This window comes from Talpa occidentalis, unplaced genomic scaffold, assembly GCF_014898055.3.
Source record: "Talpa occidentalis isolate TD23 unplaced genomic scaffold, MPIMG_talOcc4v2.1 talOcc4.1032, whole genome shotgun sequence".
In the NCBI taxonomy this organism is placed as follows: domain Eukaryota; kingdom Metazoa; phylum Chordata; class Mammalia; order Eulipotyphla; family Talpidae; genus Talpa; species Talpa occidentalis.
The window spans coordinates 1,756-23,897 of record NW_023601030.1 but is presented as its reverse complement, the minus strand read 5'-3'; the positions used below and the strand labels follow the sequence as shown (position 1 = coordinate 23,897).

Sequence of the window (22,142 nt, the reverse complement as noted above, 5' to 3'; positions counted from 1 at the left end):
GTCCTCAGGATGTTTGTTGATGTCCCCTAGTTTTGGAAGTGTGTTCCATCATCACTGTCTCTTACATGAATATCAGATTTTGCTTTTATCATTCTGACTTGCTTTGCATTTCATCCTTTCTTGTGCCATGTAATGTTCCATGGCTTGTTTTGTACTTTTGGATCCATTTATCCATTGAAGGAGACTGGCTGCCTCCATGTCCTGGCTAGTGTAAATAATGCTGCTGTAAACACTACCAACATTGGGGGGGAGGGGATGGTAGTTTCATATTCTGTGGATAGAGGCCCAAAAATGGGATTGGCAGATTGTATGGTCTTTCTATTTTTAATTTTTAATTATTTATAGGTTTATTTTTATTTTACTTGCATACAAGAACTGGGGTGCAGGCCAAGGTGTGGGGGGCTGAGAGGATCCACCAGAGACAGAGTGGGGAACAGAACAGGCAGACTGACTGAAATACACTGCTGAGGGGAGCAGCGGGGAGACAGGAGAGGTTTGCTCCGCCATGTGGGTAGCTCCCTGACCTGGGATCGAACCCATGTGCAGTGGCTCACAATAGTTTGATAGCGCTGAGACTTTAACCCCTGTGCCACCAGAGAGGCCCCAAATATATTTATATTTATTTTTATTTTTATTTTTTTAAAAGGAAATTCTATTCTTTTTTTTTTAAGATTTATTTATTTATTTTATACAAGCACTGGGTACAGTCAGAGGCGTGGGAGGGTGAGAGAATTCACCAGAGCCAGAGCAGGGAGCAGAGCAGGCAGAAGGACCGAAGTACACTGCTGAGGGAGCAGCGGGCCGGCAGGAGAGGTCTGCGCGCCATGCGGACCCTCCTCCGGTGGCCGGGGCTCAGCCGGGGATCGAAACGGCGCCTGCAGAGCCGCGGGCAGCTTCGCAACCCAGAGCTCAACCGCTGCGCCACCGGGGAGGCCCCTGTATTTTTTTTTTTTTAATGAAAATTCCCCAACCTCTAATGGCTATTATCAACCAGGTAAAGGGGACAGGAGTGCTTGATAAAGTTTTCACAAACGAACACTTCCTAGTTCTTTTCAAAAGTCAAGAAGAATAATCAAGGAATGTATTATTACAGACACCTTTGCTATCCTCACTTGTTGAGGATACAAAAAGCCCTCTGTCCTGGGTTCCAGCCAGCCCTACTGTTCTGAAGGCCCTCTGTCAAACACAAGACGAAAACAACCAAATTGTTTCTCTGGTTGTCTCTTCATTGCTTTTTTCCAAATAAGGTCTGACAGTTTCCCCAATGAAGCCACATTGCCCGTTGTTCTTGTTTTTTTCTGAACGGTGGCAGTTATTGAAGGAAAGGTGTGGGTATCACAAAATTCACAACAATGCTTCCTTCCGGTGACCAAGTAAAGTGTTGCCACGGTTTAAGTAAGTAGTTTCTTGATTTACGTTTTAGGCTGCAAGAGTAAAACTTATTTCATTGCGCCACCTGCTGGCTGTCTTTTAGAATTTATTTCTCCAACAAAAGGCAAAAAAGGTTTGTTCAAGGAAGATTTATATATAAGTACTCTTTATTTTTCCGGCCTGAAAACTACCACATAGAGAGCTTGGGTGGTAGAAATATTTCACCATTCTTACCTCTGTTAAAAATTAATTAATTAATTAAAAGAATGTGCCATAAAAATATTTCAACATTCTTTAGCACAACAAAACATTTTCAACAATGAGAACATACCACCTTTTTATTGTGACATATAACATGGACAGAAAAATGCATACATTTACAAGTATCCAGGGCCTCCCTGGTGACGCAAGGGGTTAAGTCTCAGCACTAAGAAGCTATCTGCAGCCACTGGAGCACCCCTTAGATCCCCCCCCCCACATGGCACAGCAGACTTCCTGTCTCACCCATTGCTCCCCTCAGCAGTGTATTTCAGTCAATTCACTTGTTCTGCTCTGCACTCTGTCTCTGGTGAATCTTCTCACCCACCCCACACCTCTGGCCTACACCCCAGCTCTCAGTGCATAAATAAAATAAATCTTTTTTAAAAATTACATGAATAGGGCCTCCTGGTGGCACAGGGGTTAAAGTCGCAGCGCTATCAAGCTATAGCCAGCCACTGTGGCATGAGTTGGATCCCGGCCAGGAAGATTCCCACATGATGCAGCAGACCTCTCCTGTCTCCCAGCTGTTCCCCTCAGCAGTGTATTTTCGGTCGTCTGCCTGTTCTGTTCCCCGCTCTGTCTCTGGGAAGTCGTTTCACCGCCCCACCTCTGGCCTGCACCCCAGCTCTTGTGTGCATAAATAAATATATCTTTTTAAAAAAAATTTCCAAATGGTGACATCAGAACATTAAGCCAAGGCGCCTGTGACTCCCTGTGGCACAGGGTGTCCTAACTGGTGTATTTTGAGCGCATTTTAAGGGTTTCCCGATTCACTGTTTTCTCGTGTCCCTTACTCTGCCCCGACGCAGCTCACTCTCTCCACAGCAGGTTCACTTTTGGCTGAGAGCCCTTCTAAGGTCTCTTCTCAAGAAGACGGTTTAGGGAAATGGTGGCTGCCCAGCGGGCAAGGCTTTGCTCCCCAGTTCCATTGAATGTCTGAGTAACTGTAACAGGGGGCCCCAGGAAGGGGGGAGGTTCCAGGTTCCCTGCCCCACCAAAGGAGCGGGGAGCTGGGCAGGGAGAGAAGCTGCAGAGGAGACTGAGGAAGGGAGGAAGCAGGATGGAGCCAGGAGCCCTGGAGGAGGCATGCGGAGCCAAGGGACACGTGAAGAAACTGCACTTCCTTGTGGTCGTGGACTGGGTGACACAGACGCAGGTGAGAGGCCTGTGGGGAGGTGACAGTGGCGATTTTTGTCTTGGTTTTGATTTTACTCTTTCCCTCCCAGGCTTGTCTGGTTGTTTCTGATCCTTTTCTGTGGGTCCCCACTGGAGGGTGCTTTAGACCCATGGCAGGCTACGGGGCCTTGTTCTGGGCCAGTCCTGCTTGGGTGGACCCATGAGGAGCTGGGTAACTTTGGGTGCTTGATTTAGAAACTCTATTCTTTGTCTTTTCTATATTACTAATTGTATTAAAGTTCCTTTCCATTAGTCTTGTATGTTTTGCGTTGATGTGGTAGATGGCAGTACCTATTTAGAGCAGGCAGGTTTGCGGGGTCTGGGCTGCCCGCTCCCCGCCCTGGAACACAACCACCTCAGGATACCCAAAAATCACCTTTCCCCTTGGTTGGTTGAATCTTTGATTGTGATTCATCCTACCCCTCTCCACACTACCCATGTTCTTTGATGACATTCTTCAGTTTTAGCCAAGACAATCTGTAGTGACTTGACACCATCATTCCTACATACAAGGCCTCGCCTGGGTAGTCAGTCCCCTACCGAACCCTCTGGTTCTGCTCCACTGTGTGGAACCTTCAAAGGCAGGGGCTGAATTATATTCATCTTTTCCAATATTGGAAATTCCAATACCCCACAGAGGATACATATAACATGCTTTCCACAAATGTCTGTGATAACTTTGATGAATTGACACAAGGACCTGCCAAAAGGTTATAACTTTTATGATTAAAAAAAAAAAAAAATCACACTTTTTTCACTGCTCTTGTTTTGCAGACTTATTCATGGCTCTTCTTTAATGTCTCTTCCGAAGGTTTCCCTGACTGGACACAGATGTAAGTGGTAGAGAAAACTGCCCTCTCTATGTATGTACTTTTTAAATAATATTTGTTTTCGGGTCTCCTTGGTGATACATGGGGTTTAAGCACCACACTATGAAGCTATCCGCAGCCAATGCAGCAGGAGTTCAATCCCTGGCCTGCAGGGGAGCAACCCACATGACGGGCAGACCTCTCCTGTCTCACCCGCAGCTCCCCTCAGCAGTGTATTTCAGTCAGTCTGCCTGTTTCTGCTCCCCACTCTGTCTCTGGTGAATCTGTTATAGGACAGGAGAGGGGCAGCCCAAACCCCGCAAACCTGCCTATTCTAAATGGGTTCTGCCATCCGCCGCATCAACACAAAACATATGACACTTTAATGGGAAGGATCTTTAATAAAAACTAGGAAACAATACAGGTGAGGCAAAGAGTCTAGTTTCTAAATGAAGCACCCAAAGTCACCCATCCCCTCGTGGGTAAAACTCCATCCATATGGGTCGGCCCAGAGCAAGGCCCCAAAGCCTGCCACAAGTCTAAAACATCTTCCAGTGGGGACCCACAGAAAAGGGTCACAAACAACCGGACAAGCCCGGAAGGAAAAGAGCAAAATCAACATCCAGATAAAAGCTGCCATGCGTCACCTCCCCACGGGTCTCACCCACATCTGTGTCACCCAGTCCACGACCAAAAGACAAGCGCAGTTTCTTCACATGTCTCTACGCTCCATGCGCCTCCTCCAGGTCTCCTGGCTCCATCCTGCTCCTTCCTCAGTCTCCTCTGCAGCCTCTCCTCTTCCTGCTCAGCTCCACCCTCCCTTGGGTGGGGCAGGGAACCTCCCCCTTTCCTGGTGACCACCCTGTTACAAATCCTCTCCCCCCCCCCCACACACACACCCCTGCACCTCTGGCCTGTATCCAGCTCTTGTATGCATAAATAAATGAATCTTAAAAAATATAGATTTGCTTTCAACCTGAACACATAAACGGCATCCAAATGTACTTCACTGAATCTCTAAGTCTTCCAGAAGTGTAGTCACTCGTGGGGGAAGACTAGTAAAAAATCTACCTTCTGGGCCTCCCCGGTGGCGCAGCGGTTGAGCGCTGGGTTGCGAGGCTGCCCGCGGCCTCTGCAGCGCCGGTTCGATCCCCGGCTGCTCCCCGGCCACCAGAGGAGGGTCCCACATGGCGCGCAGACCTCTCCTGCCGCCCGCTGCTCCCCTCAGCAGTGTACTTCGGTCCTTCTGCCTGCTCTGCTCCCTGCTCTGGCTCTGGTGAATTCTCTCACCCTCCCGCGCTTCTGACTGTACCCAGTGCTTGTATAAACAAGCAAACAAATAAACAAACAAATAAATAAATAAATTTAAAAAAAAAAATCTACCTTCTCCCTAAAAACTTCAACTCACGTAAACAAAAACCTTGTAAAAACCTTTCCTAAACTGAAAAGTTCTCTGTTCAAGTTCTGGTCTCCATATTCTAGGCTCAGCGATACCGCAGCGGGGCACTTGGACGAGCCCCCAAGTTCAGCCCCCCATTAGGCGACAAGTGCCTCGGCCGCGCTCCCCCCCCCACACCCCCCCTCGCTGCCCTCCTGGGCACATCTCCCGTCCACTTCCGGTGGGAGCGTCCAGAGCGCAGGCGCAAGCCCAGGAGCCGCGCATCCTACTCCCGGTAGTGCCGATGTATGCGCATGTGCAAAGAGGGCGGGCTCGCCAACTGCGCGGGAGAACCCGGGTTCTCTAAACTCACGCGACAACCTCCACCTACCCAGATAGGGGGGCAGGGTGGAGAGTCCCGGCAGGCTTAGGCAGCGCACGCACGCGCACTGGGTGCAGGAACGTGGCGCTGGTCCGTGGGCCAGCCTGCACGCATGCTCATTTAAATGAGGGGAGACGTTTACGTCAGCTTGAAAGCCCGCCCCTTTTCGCTCTTCACCCGCCCCTGACTTTTAAAGGGCCAGCGCCGTTTTTCGCAGAATTGCGAAATTGAGAATTTTAAGTTGAGAACCTGCGGGCGGCAGGCCCGGCTTACCTGGTCTGCAGGTGAATTTTCCAGTTCCTCCCGTGTGTAGTGATTTCGTTGATACGTATATTTTGCGTTCAAGTCTTCCCTCGCCCAGATAGAACCATTGTCCTTGGAGGCAATTCTCTGAAAAGGGAGGCCTTAGGCGTCCTGCCCGCGAGACGGTCACGAGCTCTGCAGCCTGGAAGGATGCAAAAGGAGGAGAACACATAGATTGCTGTGGGAACTATGTGCTATTAGATGTGTAAAGGGGCCTCCCTGGTGGCGCAGGGGTTAAGCACCGCACTATGAAGCAATCTGCAGCCTCTGCAGCACAAGTTCGATCCCCGGCCAGGGAGATACCCACATGGCGCAGCAGACCCCTCCTGTCTCACCTGTTGCTCCCCACTCTGTCTCTGGTGAATTCTCTCAACCCCCCCCCATCCCACCCCCGCATCTCTGGCCTGTGCCCCATCTCTTGTATGCATAAATAAATAAATCTTTAAAAATAATAATATAAATAAATAAATGTGTAAAGGACCAAGTGTGCTGTCTCACACCTGCTAGCAAATAAACAAATAAATAGTAGTCATTACGTGGGATTATTCAGTCAGAAAATAGTTTTCACAGCTCGGGTAACATAGTTCCAGATGGTTCTTCAGGAGGATTTACCTGGTGCCAGGATGGCTAGCAGTGTGTAGCGGTGCCTCTGTCCCCACATACTGCCAAATCACAGCTCATCCGTCTTACATTTTTCCTAGTCTAGACGGTATGTAATGCTATGGCGGAGTTATTTTAACTTTCCTTTCTTTAATTGCTAGTGAGGTTGAGCATTTTTTCTTGGCATGATTTATTAGCTGTATTGCCTTACCTAACAACTGTTTTCAAACACTGTAATTTCCTTCCACTGGCTTATCCTTGCAGACATTGTTAGGTTCTGACACAGCATTTTGCAGACCAAGTTAAAAAAGAAAAAAAGGGGTGATGAGGGAAAGAGAGAAGTAAAAGCGAACTTTCCTAGAGGTCAGAGCTCATCCCCAAAGCAGTGCTGTCCGGTAGACTATTCTATGATAAAGACAAGCTCCTTAGCTGCGCTGTTCCATGTGGTAGCCGGTTGCCACGTTTGCCTCCTGAATACTTGGAATGTAGCCAGTGCGACTGAGGAACAATTAAATTTTTATTTAACCTACATTTAAATGTAAGTAGCCACGTCTTTCATGACATAACCCTAGAAATTAGAAGAAGGGACCTACAGAGTCACTCGTAAGTGACCTCATATATATATGTATATATGTGTATATATGTATATATGTGTGGATATATATGTGGAGATATATATATATATATATATATATATATATATATGAAGGGACTCAAATTTAGACTCTTTTTTATTCCTTTGTTTTTTCAAATTTAGACTTTTGGCTTCTCTCCCAAGAGACAGTCACAAAGACTGTTTTGACAAGGGTGTGTTTAATTTGCAAAAATGTTTCAGGCTGTGCACTGATGATCTTCCCACTTTTCTGTAAGTATTTTACACTTTAATAAGTTTTTGAACATTTGCCACACTTGCCTTTTTAGGCATTTCTCTGATTTTGAATTTAGCAGAAGTTTTTAAAAAGTACAAGTGACCCGTGTCTCGCTCGAGACACCTGAGGGCCCCTAGAGGGCGCTCATCGAGCACCGACTTTTAAAGCCTCTTTATGGAGACATTATTCACACCAGACAACTCACCAGCTGACAGGTACAACTCAGAGGCTGTTAGCATATTCACATTTCTAGAATATTTCCATCACCCTCAGAAGAAACCCCTTACCCTTTAACCATCGCTCTTCTGTTTCCCTGTCTGACTCCTCTCCCCAAGCAACGTGGGACGTGCTGTGTCTCTGGAGATGTGACTGTTTGGACATTTCATATGAATGGAATCACAAAGTATGTGATCTCTTGTGATGGGGCTTCTTTTACAAAGCATGTTTCTAGGCTTCATCCGAACTGTAGCAAGTGTCACTGTTTCATTCCTTTTCATGACTGACTCGTATTCCATTGGATGAGACCACGTTTTGTTTCTGCATTTGTCTTTTTTAAAAGATTTTTTTTTTAAAGCATACAAGAGCTGGGGTACAGGCCAGAGGTGTGGGGGGTGAGAGGATTCACCAGAGACAGAGTGGGGAAGAGAACAGGCAGACTCACTGAAACACACTGCTGAGAGGAGCAGCGGGAGAGCCAGGAGAGGTCTGCTGCGTCATGTGGGTCAGCTACCTGGCTGGGGATCGAACTCGTGCTTGCAGTGACTGCAGATGGCTTCATAGGTTGTGTCCTAAACTCTTGCGCCACCAGGGAGGCCCCTGCGTTTGTCTTTTGATGGACATTTGGGTTGTCTCCACCTTTTGTCCATTATGTGAATCACTGATTTTTGCTGGTGGCTCCTTCCTGCCACTTCTGGGAAGGTGGTGAACCAGGTTACTCAGTTCCATTAGCCCCAGGTTTTTTTTTTTTCCCAAAGATTTATTTTTTTATTTATTTATTTTTTTAATAGAGGCATGTTTTATTTATTTATTTGTTTGTTTGTTTTGTTTATACATGCACTGGGTACAGTCAGAAGTGCGGGAGGGTGAGAGAATTCACCAGAGCCAGAGTGGGGAGCAGAGCAGGCAGAAGGATGGAAGTACACTGCTGAGGGGAGCAGCGGGCGGCAGGAGAGGTCTGCGCGCCATGTGGGACCCTCCTCTGGTGGCTGGGGAGCAGCCGGGGATTGAACTGGCGCCGCAGAGGCCGCGGGCAGCTTCGCAACCCAGCGCTCAACTGCTGCGCCACCGGGGAGGCCCCCAAAGATTTATTTTTATGTATTTATGCATACAGGAACTGGGGTGTGGGCCAGAGGTGAGTGGGGAGGGTGAGAGGATTCACCAGAGACAGAGTGGGTAAGTATGGGTAAGCCATGTGGGTCAGCTCCTTGGCCGGGGATCAAACTGATACTGCAGTGGCTGGCGATAGCTTGGTAGCACTGAGACTTTATCCCCTGCCGCATCAGGGAAGCCCTAAGCCCCAGTTTTGACAAAAAATCTGGGGCTCCCTTCCCAGGGCAGAGCTTCCAGGCCTCAATCATAGCTCTGTGTCCAAGAAAATATAGAGGCCCATATGTCCCCAAGGGAATGTTTATGTGGGGTGTGGAGGAGTCACTCACCCCAGACTACACAGAGGAACCCCTTACACCCCACACTGTCAACAGGGTCCTTCAGAAGAGGCCAAATTCTAGGTATTCACACATGGCAAGAAACTATCAGAGGGTATCTAGGATCGGAGCCCTCAAGCTTGGTGCTCCTGGCGGTTCAGTACTGGGGAGCAGCCAGTCCACAGCACCTATGCAGGAGTGTGTAGATAAAGCTACCAGATCCTGGCCCCAGAGGGAGCATAATCTCATCCATCTGTGACCTGTGCTTCCAGCTGGCCTGTGGAGGCAGATAGGCCTTAACCTCCGATTTTTCTCTAGAGACAGCCCTAGATTCCCCTGAGTAAGGGTCTGATGAGGTACTGTGAGAGGGTCCTTGTAAAGGTGAGACTGCAGCTGGGGCCCAGTCTAATCCTGGCCAAGGGAGAGAGAAGATTCTAGACCATGAGGCACCACTCAGCAGGGCAGCTCTGGACCAAAGCACAAGCCACGGGGTGGCATGTACCAGCATAAATCCTGGCTGGGACGGCCGGCCAGGTACCTGAGGAGGAGAAAATGTCCCAAGGAAAACCAGTGTCAGCAGCATGACTGGCTGGGAACTCTCCAGACCCTAATGGAGTTGAGCAGGAATTTGGGATTAGAATTCAGAAAGTCAGTATTTGTGAATGACAGGAACTAAGGTGACAGAAGGGGCAGCCATTTCCCACAATGAGCGTGAGAAAGCTAACTGGAAGAATGAGGAAGATGGAGATAGAGAGAGGACGGCTTAGCTATGTACAACTTTCCAACATGCTTCTGTCCTTAATGAATTTCCTTTATTGGATAGTATGAGATGTCTCCACTTGCAACCAAAAGAAGCCTGGCGGGCCTTCCTGGTGGTGCAGGCGGTTGAACGCTGCACTGTGAAGCTGTCTGCAGCCTCTGCAGCGTGGGTTCGATCCCAGCCAGCCGGTGAGAATCCCACATGGCGCGGCAGACCTCTTCTGTCTCGCCCGCTGCTCCCCTCAGCAGTGTATTTCATCTGTCTGCCTGTTCTGTTCCCCACTCTGTCTCTGGTGAATCCTCTCACCCTCCCGTGCATCTGGCCTGTACCCTGGTTCTTGTATAAATAAATAAATCTTGAAAAAAAAAAAAAAAAGAAGAAGAAGCTTGGCTAAAACAACCTGTGGGGCCTCCTGGTGGCCTAGGTGTTAAGTCCCAGCACTATCTCCATTAAGGCCTGAGTTAGACCTCCGGCCAGGGAGCTGACCTACATGGTGCAGCAGACTTCTCCCCTCTCCTTGCTGCTCCCCTCAGCAGTGTATTTCAGTAGATCTGCCTGCTCTGCTCCCCACTGTCTCTGGGGAATCCTGTTGCCCCCGTACCTCTGGTCTACACCCCAGTTCTTGTATGCATAAATAAATAAATCTTAAAAAATAATTAATTAAATGATGTGACAAGTGTGAGTATCAGAGCAAAATTCCCACCCCAATGGGAATGAGGAGCATAGCCATGAAGGGGAGCCCACTGGTGATCAAGGAAGAGTCCCTCAAAACAAGATTTCTTTCTTTGAGATTGGTCACGAACTCAAAAATGGAGCAAAAAGGGCTGAAGTGGGGGGAAAAACAGACACTTTTCTATTCTGCAGATAGAATTTGATATACTCTTTTTGGAAGACAAATTGGTCATAGGCATCAAGAACTCAAAAATGCTCTTATCCGGGCCTCCCTGGTAGCGAGCCCAAGGGGTTAAGATGCAACCTGTGAGGCTGTCCACAGCCACTGCAGCACAAGTTCAATCCCCAACCAGGGAGCTGCCCACATGGCACAGCAGACCTCTCCTGTCTCCCCGCTGCTCCCCTCAGCAGTGGATTTCAGTCAGTCTGCCTGTTCTGTTCCCCACTCTGTCTCCCGTGAGTCCTCTCACCCCCCACACGTCTGGCCTGTACCCCAGTTCTTGTGTGCATAAATGGATAAATCTTAAAAAAAAAAATGCTCTTAGCCTTTGGCCCACACCACCTCCAGGAATCTGACCTCTGTCCAGAGGTAGCAAGCAGCAGTGTGCACATATGTCTGCAGAAGGGCATCCATCAAAGCACTGCTCCTAATGGGGACTATCGGCAGCAACTCTGACACCCATCGGCAAGAGAGCTGGGCATTCTCGAACATGTTTCAACCCAGGAGAGATCTGCTGTTGTCTGGTCCGGTGAAGTTCTTCCTTATGGTTTCAAATTGATCTTGGTCTTGTAAAAAAAAAAAAAAGTATGTGTAATATTTATGATTTGTTAAGGAAGTACTCCCAGGAGTAACTGGTTCATAGGCTGGGGAAGAAGCCAAGTGAATGCAGCCTGAGCCCGCAGGGAACTCTGGAGCAAAATTAGTCTTCAACAAATACTGCATGAAGCCACTTACAGGAGGTCCCCACAATGGGCAAAGTCATGGAGAATTAGAGTGGAGGTTGCCAGGGGCGGGGGAGGGGGAAATGGGCAGTTACTGTTTAATGGGTACAGAAGTTCAGTCTGGGATGATGACAAAGTTCTGGAAAGGGGCAGTGGTGATGGTTGCACAATACTGTGGACGTGTTTAATGGCACTGAACTATATATGTGTAAGATCATTAAAATGGTGACTTTTATGTTGTCGTCAAATAAACAAAAATTCACACTCACATACACAAAAAAATTACACCAGGTTTGTTGAGGGCCTTCACATTCCTGTATCAAACAGCACCTCTGGGCCACCCTTGATAATGGAAGGATGTCAATTTCCAGGCCTCTCCAGTTCTCTGTGAAGAGGCCCAAGGAGCTCAGAGACTGTGCTCGGAACTCACCCAGGCGAAGAGCACACGGTATGGTCCGCGGGGTGGGGAAGACCCAGGGTGGGCACCCACAGTGTCTGCCCCCCATCCTCTCAGGTCACCTGCACCGGCTGGTCAGCAAGTTACATATTAGGGGAATCGCCAGTCACCTGACCACACTCCTCCGTCACTCAGGATTTGAAGAAGATAAGCCCACGCTAGGGAGCAACATGGGGGATTTAACAGAGGGAGTTAGTTACAAAGGTGTTGGATGAACCGAAAGGGCAGGGCAGGTAAAGAAGACAGAGGGGCAGCAGTGGCTTTCAGTAGATCTGCCTGTTCTGTTCCCCACTCTGTCTCTGGTGAATCCTCTCACCCCCCTGCACCTCTGGCCCGTACCCCAGCTCTTGTGTGCATAAATAAAGTTTAAAAAAAAAAAAAGAAGATGACAGAGGGGATATGAGTGAGCGGAAAAGTCACGAAGGTACCTGGGATTAGGGACAGGATGGTGGGAACACAGCGAAGGGGCCAGACCTGTGAGGCATAAGGTGCACCCAGATGTCAGGTGACCTAGGCAGAGAGAGAAGGGAACTGACCAGGAGTCCGAGGCAGCGGCTGCCCCACAGCAGAGCAGGGAAAGAGTGAAGAGCAGGTCTGCACAAAACACCACTCTTCTCTGCGCCAAAAACTACCAGCTGCAGTTGTCTGTGTGCCAGGACTGGACCAGATGTCGTTGTTCAGCCTGGACTAGCACACAGTGTGGGGCAAGATGGAGCTGCCTCCACCCAGAGGAGAAAGTGTCCACTCAGGAAGGCTCCTGGAGCCCCTTGCGTCCCTGGTGCAAAGCAGGAAAAGCTGCCCTCCAGGCAGACACAGCCCTGGGCACATGGCGGCAAGCAGCCAGGTGAGCTTCACTCTCCTGGGCAGGGTGGAACTCTTCCCACCTGGGCCTGGGGCCTGCACCCTGTCTCACAGAGCCCCCCACCAGAGGGACAAAGGCTCCTGGGCCCCATTTGACAAATATTTACTGAGCAACTACTAGGTGCCAGGCATTTCTTCTAGGCCCTAGGGAGGCAACAGTGATGAAACCTAAAAATTTCTGCCTTCAAATATGCCAACATGTCAGTTACACTCAGAGGCGGGCAGCGGTTCACTGTGCTCGTCTGTATTTCTGAATTCATTCACTTAAAAGTTAGAAGAAAATAATCTTTGCCTTCAAAAGAGACTAAAAATAGGGTGTGTGTGTGTGTGTGTGTGTGTAGTGTGCTAAGTGCTAAAAAAACACGAAACAGGAATGAGGATGGGAAGACAGAAAAAGCCCATTGGAAAGTATATGTGGAGATTCCAATTTTACAAGCAGGTTTCCCCACTACTGGAAAGTAGAAGGTTCCTATTTGGCAGGTTATTTTTTGGCTCCAGGAACTGCTTACACTATTAATTTACAGGGAAAAAATTGAGCATTCCCAGATCAAAATAAACCATTAAATCATACTGAATAGGAACCTGTAGTGCTGTTCAGAAACTCCTCAGGGCTCGTGCTGTCTGGGAACCGCTCTGAGGGAGTCCAGAGGTCCATCGGCTTTATTTGCCGAGACGTGTGGCCGAGGGCACAGAAGACCTACAGGCCCAGCACCCTCCCAGCAGGAAAGCCAGTGGGAGGCCCGCAGTGGGAGCACCCCGCCCCCTGGGTGCAGGGGCTGAGAAGGCCCAAGTGCACCAGGAAGCGCCGTGGCAGGAGATGAGGCGGGCTTCGAAGGCCACTGCAGGGACTGCGGCTTTTACACCGAGTGACAAGGGTGCCCCTGTGCAAACAGGATCTGGGGGCCGCCTGGCTAGGTAAAATGCGCGCATCTCCCAGGGTGCAGGCGCTCTGTGGATTCCCTGTTGCTCAGAAGAGTCTAGTGGACCCATCAGAGACTGAGACCCGCGTGGGCTTAGTTTTCCCTTCCGATTTTGCCACTTTGTCTTTCCAACTTGGCAAAAAAGCCTTTAACCCGTTCCTGCCGGTGTGCGGGCTTGTATTGGCGCAGACGGGGAGGGTAGGGCGCGAACCTCCCGGGACACTCCTTGGCCCACGCTCCGCGGATAGCAGGTCTCTCCGGCTCGCCCACCAGTCTCTGGCCACCTTGCGGGTGCCCCTGGGGCAATCACCCCCACAGGCCGAAGGACACCCTTCCCCACGCGCCGCCCCGCAAGGCACAGGCTCCGCAGGAAGGGGCGGGCACTGCCTGGCGCCCCGCGTTGCCATAGCGACCAGCGTCCAGGACGCCAGAGCGCGCTGTTCCTCCCGCCGCGTGGGGAGACCCCGGCCTCCTGCCCGCCCCCCACCACCGACTCTGAATCCAGGTACTGCCCTGCAGGTGAGCAGGTGAGCGCAGGTGGGAGGACGCAGGTGGGGTGGGCCCGGGGCTCGGGAGGGACCCCTAGTTGTCTGGGCCGTGCCCCCTCCACCTTTCCTCCAGGTAATCATTGTTATCCCGTGGCAAAATCCCCGGGCCCTGGGCGTGTGGCTTTGCAACGTTGTCTTCTCCTGTCCTAGCTCTGTCTTAAGACCGCAGCCTCCTCTTAGGAGAACCGATGCTGCCGAAGTTTGGGGCAAGCGTGATGTTATGTTGCATGGATGATGTATTAAGCAGCCAGTGACCCCGGGAGCAAGTTGGTAGAGGAGCAGTTCTCTTCCAGTTCCCAGGAAGCCGAGGGAAAGCATCAGGGTACGAGGGCCAGCAGCCTGGCTCAGCAGCTGCTACGTCAACTGTAAGCCCTACAGCGTCTCACCTAGACAAGTCGGCTTTGTAGTCGTTTTATTTTTTTTTAAGATTTATTTTTTAAGACTTATTTATTTATGCATACAAGAGCTGGGGTACAGGCCAGAGGTGCAGGGGGGTAGAGCATTCACCAGAGACTGAGTGGGCAACAGAACAGGCAGATCTACTGAAATACACTGCTGAGGGGAGCAGCGGGCGAGACAAGATAGGTCTGCTGTGCCATGTGGGTTGCTCCCTGGCCGGGGTGCTGCAGTGGCTGCTGATAGCGTCATAGGTTGCAACTTAAGTCCTTAGGCCACCAGGGAGGCCCAAGATGTATTTATTTATACAAGAACTGGGGTACAGGCCAGAGGCACGGGAGGGTGAGATAATTCACCAGAGACAGAGCAGGAAGCAGAACAGGCAGACAGACAGAGAACACTGCTGAGGGGAGCAGCGGGCGCAACAGAAAAGGAATCTCCCTGGCCCACCAGGAATCGAACCTGTACTGGGCAGGCTGTGGGCAGCTTCAACTGAGCTCAACCCACTGCGCCACCGGGGAGGCCCCTATTTTTATTATTTTTTTAAAGACTTATTTATGCATACAGAACTGAGGTACAGGCCAGAGCTGCGGGGAGGGAGGCTAGGTGAGAGGATTCACCAGAGACAGAGTGGGGAACAGAACAGGCGGATTGACGGAAATACACTGCTGAGGGGCGCAGCGGGGAGACAGGAGAGGTATGTTGCGCCACGTGGGTTAGGTCCCTGGCCGGGGATAAAACTGGTGCTGCAGTGGCTGCGGACAGCTTCATTGTGTTGACACGTAACCCCTGCGCCATCAGTGAATTCATTTAAAGATGAATCACAGTACAGTGGTTCTTGGAAACGTTGAGAAAAAGAAAAACCTTAAATTTAGGATGTGGAACCGCTGCACCCTCCCAGGTTTTGCCCTTGCTGTTTCCTGATCCTACACGTCACCAGCAAACTCAGTAGCAGCGAGTGGCTAGCCAGCCTGGCGGGACTCCAGGGGCCCTGATGCAGCCAGGAGCCAGCTCCTCCATGGGTGGGGACCTGCTCATAAAGGACTAAGAATTTGAAAATGGTGACAGCAGAGCAGCAAACCCAGTAGGGCCCTTCTAAGGCAGCAAGAGTTCGATCCCCGGCCTGGGAGCTGAACTACATGGCGCAGCAGACCTCTCCTGTCTCTGCGCTGCTCCCCTCAGGGGTGTATTTCAGTTGATCCCCCTGTTCTGCTCCCCACTCTGTCTCTGGTGAATCCTCTCATCCCTGCACCTCTGGCCTATACCCCAGTTTTTTTTTTACCCAAAAGTAAGAAAAATTTTTTAAAAATAAAAATTAAAAAATGAAGTCAGCATTCCCGCTGCTTGTCACGCTGGGTTTTAAGTGTGTGGCCCTCGCCCCCCACCCCAGGGTCACTTTCTCCTGATGCCATCACAAACCTCCCTGCTGTCTCCCAGGGTTTCCAAGCAATTGTGCCATCAGAGCCTGTCTGCTGAGACCTCTGGAAAAGCCAGGGAGGGAAGCCGAGGGCCAGTCCAGCACAAAGGATATCACCAGGGCTGCTCACCCTCCTGGGGACTGAGAACACATGACTCACCCCACCTGAGCTCAGACAGGGGTTCCGGGGGATGCCCCGGGATCTAGGCATTACGTGCCCACTGAGCCCAATGCCCCTGCGCCCCCGCCTGTGGCTCCGCAGGAGCAGCCAGCATGCCTCTCTCCAAGCACCCGCAGAAGGCGCAGCCCTGGTGGAAGGAGTGGGACCGCAAGGCCCAGAAGAGCGGACTGAGGCACCAGGTGTACGCCACCAACGGCGACTGCTACGTGGGCGAGTGGAAGGACAACCTGAAGCACGGTGAGGGGCCCTCGGCGCGGGCTGCTGGGGTCCGGACCGAGGAAGCGGTGCATTGCACAGAGCTCGCTGGGGACAAAGCCGTGTCCCCAAGGGGGGCCAGCCAGGGACCCCCCTACACTGGGCTCTGGAACAAAACTCAGCCCGGACGCCAGCTGAGACAGGTCTCAGGCCAGAGTGGTCCTGAGAGACCCGACGCGGCCCAGCTCTGGGCGCCCAAGCTCAGCCCCTGCCTGTCCTCGCCACGGCCGGCTGAGGACGCGGCAGCCCCAGAACCAACTTGTCATTGGGATTCTGGTCTTCAGAGGACCCTGATATCCCGAAGGCTGATGTGGGCAGGGAGGGAATGTGGGGGGGAGGCCCCCTACCCCAGAAGTCGCTGGGCTCAGATTTAACTGGGCTGAGCTCTGGTCTAACCAGCAGCGGGTCAGGGGAATCTTTGTGCTACCAACTAAACCCAGAAAAACATTTTTTTTTATTCCAAAAACCCTGTGGTGTGGCTTCCGGAGCTTGCAGTTCCAGAGTCTGTGCTTTTTTTTTTTTAAAAGAAACCTATTTTTTTTTTAAAGATTTATTTATTTATTTGTGCATACAGGAACTGGGGTACAGGCCAGAGGTGCAGGGGGTGAGGGGACTGACCAGAGACAGAGTGGGGAGCAGAACAAGCTGATCTACTGAAATACATTGCTGAGGGGAGCAGCAGGCAAGACAGGAGAGGTCTGCTGCGCCATGGGGGTCAGCTCCCTGGCTGGGGATCGAACTCATGCTGCAGTATCTGGCGGTAACTTCAAAGCACTGAGACTTAACCGCTTGCACCCCCAGGGAGGCCTCCCACACCCTTCACCTTCTAATAATAGGCCCCTCCGACCTGTGCCACATCTGGACCAACAAGAGAAATTCTGAGATATTTCTCTTTTTTTCTTTGTTAAGATTTATTTATGCATACTAGAGCTGGGGTACAGGCCAGAGGTGGGGGGGTGAGAGGAGTCACCAGAGACAGAGTGGGGAGCAGGACGGGCAGACTGGCCGAGGTACACTGCTGAGGGGAGCAGCAGAAGAGACAGGAGAGGTCTGCCGCGCCACATGGGTATCTCCCTGCCCGGGGATCGAGCTCATGCTGCAGAGGCTGCGGACAGCTTCATAGGAAGGCCCTTTCCTCCCCGAGCCCCTGCATCGCGGCAGCCACGTGGGTACACGGGAAGGCACAGTCGCGGCCCACCCGGGACAACTCCCGCCTTCACTCCCGCCCGCGGCCCTCCGGCTCGGCTCCGGCGTCGCCCCTCGGCGGGCGCCCGGGTCCCGGGTCAGACGAGCGCCGGCTCTGGCCAGGCGCCCACCCAGCTCCTCGCGCGCCCACCCGAAGCCGCGGGCGCGTGGCTTGTGAGGCAGCTCGGGCGGCCGCCGGCGAGCGCTGAGGTCGAATGTCGCGGGAGCTGGCCTCGCCCCGCACCCGCGACCGCGCGGGCGCCCGCAGGCGGCTCTCGCGGCCCCGCCCCGCAGCCCCTCCGGCCGCTCCCGCCGCGGAACCGGGCTTGAGTCTCATTGGGCGCTGCCGGTCACATGCCCGTCAGTGAACCAATCACAGGGCCAGGGCGAGTGGGCTGCACCGATTGGCTGGGCTGGCCAGGGGGCGGGGCCCCAGCGGGAGGGCTGGCTCTCCTCGCGCTCCGGAGTGACAGGTGGAAACAGCTTCAAGTCCACGGCGGTGTCGCTGGGCCCTCCCTGAAGGGCAAAAGCCTTGCTATCCTCTAACCTATTTGCAGGCACTGTTCTAAGTGTTTACATATAAAATTGAATTTAGTGGGGCCTCCCAGGGGGCGCAGCGGGTTGAGTGCAGCGCTGTGAAGCTGTCCGCAGACTCTGCAGCGCGGGTTCGATTCCCGGCCGGCCAGCGACAGTCCCACATGGCGCAGCAGACCTCTCCTGTCCCTCCCCCCAGCTCCCCTCAGCAGTGTTTTCAGTCCTTCTGCCTGTTCTTCTCCCTGCTCTGTCTCTGGTGAATCCTCTCACCCTCCTGCACCTCTGGCCTGTACCCCAGCTCTTGTATAAAATTAATAAATCTTTAAAAAAATGAATTTAGTGATCACACAATCTCACAAGATAATCCCCATTTTATAGATGAAGAAATTGAGCTCCAGAGTTAAGTTACTTGTCTGAGATGTTACTTGTCAGATTTTTGCCCCTGAGCTACAGAGAATCAAGATATGAAATGGCCCAAAGGAATACTCCACAAATATTTCATTCATCCCTTTGCTTAACAAATGTCTCTGTTGGATAAATATTGGTCACCAACAACAGGACAAGCACTGTTCTTTAGTGCTGGCAATAGTTCAACAGACAAAACAGACTTAAGCCAATACCCTCAATGCAGTGCACATTCTCCTGGAAGAGACAGCCAGTAGGTGATAAATGATAAGGAAGTGAATTATCTGTTCTGTTAGATGAGTCATATAAATAAGAGGGTGGGAGAGGCTTGCAGTTTGTGGGTTTTTTTTAAGATTTATTTATTTATACATACAAGAACTGGGGTACAGGCCAGAGTTGTGGGAGGTGAGAGGATTCACCGGAGACAGAGTGGGGAGCAGAACAGGTGGACTGACTGAAATACACTGCTGAGGGGAGCAGCAGACAAGACAGCAGAGGTCTGCTCTGCCATGTGGGTCAGCCCTGGTCGGGGATTGAACTCATGTTGCAGTGGCTGGCCTAGCTTGATAGCCTGTGTCTTTAACCCCCGTGCCATCAGGGAGGTCCCAGTCTTGCAGTTTTATATGGGCTGGTCAGGGTAGCCTCACTGAGAAAATGGGATTTGAGCAAAGACATGCAGGAGGTAGGGGGTGAATGAATATCTGTGAAAGACTGTTCCAGGCCAAGGGACAAACAGTTGAAACAGGGCCTTTGCATAGTGATCTAGGTTATTCATGACATATTAATAAGAAATGAGGGGCCTCCCCTGGTGGTGCAGCGGTTGAGCGCTGGGCTGTGAAGCTGCCCACAGCCTCTGCAGCGCCAGTTTGATCCCCGGCCGCCGGCGAGGGTCCCACATGGCACGACAGACCTCTCCTGCTGCCTGCTACTCCCCTCAGCAGTGTATTTCGTCAAGTCTGCCTGTTCTGTTCCCCACTCTGGCTCTGGTGAATTCTCATCCTCCCGCGCTTCTGACTGTACCCAGTGCTTGTATAAATAAATAAATAAATCTTTAAAAAAAAAAAAAAAGAAAAGAGGCTGAAACACTGAAAAGGTTTCTACTCAGGGTTTGCTGTATCACTCCAGCTTCAGGGCAGAGGGCTTGAGAATTGCTGTTTGTAGGGCTAGAACTCTCTTCGGGCTCTCTTGGGGGTCTAGAGGCGAAGCATACATCCACTGTCCTTGCCCTTCAGAATCACTAAATCTAAGGGTCCCTGAGGCTTAGGCAGACATGGTGCCTGCCACCACCACCCCCAGCCCCACATCTGAAGTGTTGGCCCATCTATGTTCCAGGAAAAGGAACACAAATCTGGAAGAAGAAAGGAGTCATCTATGAGGGAGACTGGAAGTTTGGGAAACGAGATGGCTATGGCACCCTCAGCGTTCCAGACCCGGAGACAGGAAAGTACGTGAGAGTGTACTCAGGCTGGTGGAAAGGCGATAAGAAATCGGTGAGTGATGAGTAAGCCAGGCTGAAAGCAGGCCTCCCATGCTTTCATGTGTGGGGTGCAAAAGTCAGGCCTGGGAGAAAGGGGAGGAGGTCTGGGAGGGGAGTAGTTACAGGGTTGCTGTGTGGGTGGGAGAAGGAAGGGGTGGGGAATCTAAAGCCTTCTCAGAACAAAAGCCAGGAAACAGGAAGCCAGAGGAGAGGGCGCAGGGAGGCGCCCAAGGAGCCCCGTGGCTACCAGAAGCCAGCCAGGCAGTGTGGGGCAGTCTCCTCCCTCCTCATCCCCGCTCATTTCCTGGCCTTCTTTTCCCTGGCTCTCCCTTTTCTGAGAACCTTTCTGTTGGACCTGGGTGAGGGGGAGTAGGAAAAAAGGGAGCAAGAAAGCACAGGTCATCTTGCCCTTCCTTGGCCACAAGACCAGAAAGGAAGGCCCCGAGGGATCGGAGGAAGCCAGAGGCACGTCCCATAAATGCCCAAGGGGGTTCCTTCAGGTTTCTCTAACAAACTTGAATGAAGTCTCGCCATCGGCCATGGAGACATAATAAGGTAGTACTGCCACTCAACAACACCATCATTCTCATCCTCATTTTACTGATGAGAAACAAGCTCAGAGTGATGAAGTGCCTTGGGTGGGTTGTACCCCTAACATGTAAGAGTCCAGGGTTTTATGATTTCTGCCCTCAAATTGTTTACTAGCTAGTGGGTGGGGGGGAGATAGATCCCAGAATAAACAACACATATGATAGAGTGTTAGGTTAGAGGTTTTCAAGAGGAAGGTCATTGAGAATTCAAGGCAGGCTTCCTGTAGGAGGCGATACCAAAATATCCAAGGAGTTACCCAGTGGGGAAAAAGAAGGGGACTTAGCAAAGGAAACAGAAGTCGCAAAGGGAAGGAGATGACAAATAGCAAGGGGTGGGGGTGAGAAGAGGGGTAGGGGGGGCCTTGAAGGCTAGGTGGGGGATCTGGATGGGGGTGGGTAGACTTGGGCAGCTTAACCCAACCTCCCAGGTATGACCTTCGGGGGTGCGGGGAGAGTTGGATGATTCTCTATGGTGCTAAATGTGATGTTTCTACCATTTTTCTACCCTATAGTTTTGATAGGATTCTCACAGATATCTGCAGTTTTTAATGGGGTCAAATCAGAGTTGGGGAGACGCAGCAATCAAGATGGCGATTTAGCTTGTGTGGAGAACGCAAGGCGGGAATGGGAGGGGGAAGGGGCCTGCGAGGAGACGCGAGGGGCTGCCCGAAGGCGGGCGCGGGGGGCTGGAGGGCGGGACCCGGAGCGCTCAGCCGCAGCCCGCGGCGGGAGGAGGACGGAGCCCAGGGGTGCGGGCGGGTGGGGGGAGCAGGGGGCGCTGCCTTCGTGCTGGCGGCGCCACGAACAGAGTCACCTTTGTGTTTCCAGGGTTATGGGGTCCAGTTTTTTGGGGCGAAGGAGTATTACGAGGGTGAGTGGTGCGGCAACCAGCGCAGTGGATGGGGCCGCATGTACTACAGCAACGGGGACATCTTCGAAGGCCAGTGGCTGAACGACAAGCCAGACGGGGCGGGCATGTTGCGTCAGAGTGAGTCCCCGCCCCGCCCCGCCCCGCCCGCCCCGCCCCGCCCACAAGGCCTGCTGACCCCGCCCCCCACCACCCCAGCCCCGCCCCTGGCCACACCCACATCCCTCCCAGCCCCGCCCCGCAAGGGACCACACCCCGGGCCCCCTGTGTGGCTTAAGGTGACTGAGAGGCCCAGGTCCCTGGCCTTGAAGAGCTTATGCTCTACAATGGAAGCCTAACAATAAACATGCACAAACTGGGGCGATTTCTTATCGTCGTAATAATCACGGCCTGCAATTTGACAACACTGAGCTCACTAACACCTCCCAACAATCTAAGGTTGGCACCGCTACCAGCCCCATTTTACAGATGAACTGAGGCACAGAGAGGTTAAGTTGCTGGCTCGAGTCACACAGCCTGATAATTGTGGGGTCAAAAAAAGTACTAAGGAATTCACCTTGAAAACAGGAAGGTGTGGTCCTAATGAGTTTATTAAATAATCTGAATTTTAAAATAAAACTTGCAGCTTATGAGAAAATTAGGTCTTCGATAAACCAGTTGGGTGCTTAAAATAAACTATCTTTGCATCATAAAACAAATACAAAAATGAGATACAAATGTTGACTGTTAGTAGTTATTTTCACAGGTTAAGACCTTAGAGTTATACATATTACAGATGAAGGACTAAGCAACTAAGTAAGAACTAAGAATTGGCCTATGATTTTAAATATACAATTTGTTCCTATAAATCTTGTCAATAAAAGTAATAAAGAAAAAAAACAG

At 51.4% G+C, this 22,142-nt stretch overlaps 1 protein-coding gene across 1 annotated transcript; it reads left to right on the top strand.

Annotated features, from left to right (window-relative positions):
- Positions 1 to 15,837: 15,837 nt before the first annotated feature.
- Positions 15,838 to 21,538, top strand: LOC119237845 (MORN repeat-containing protein 3-like; the record flags this gene model as incomplete). The annotated part of the gene is made up of 3 exons (XM_037501692.1): positions 15,838 to 16,183; positions 19,658 to 19,815; positions 21,221 to 21,538. Coding segments are annotated over exons 1-3 (621 nt in total), but the record flags the coding sequence as incomplete, so codon positions are not given.
- Between the last annotated feature and the right edge of the window lie 604 nt (positions 21,539 to 22,142).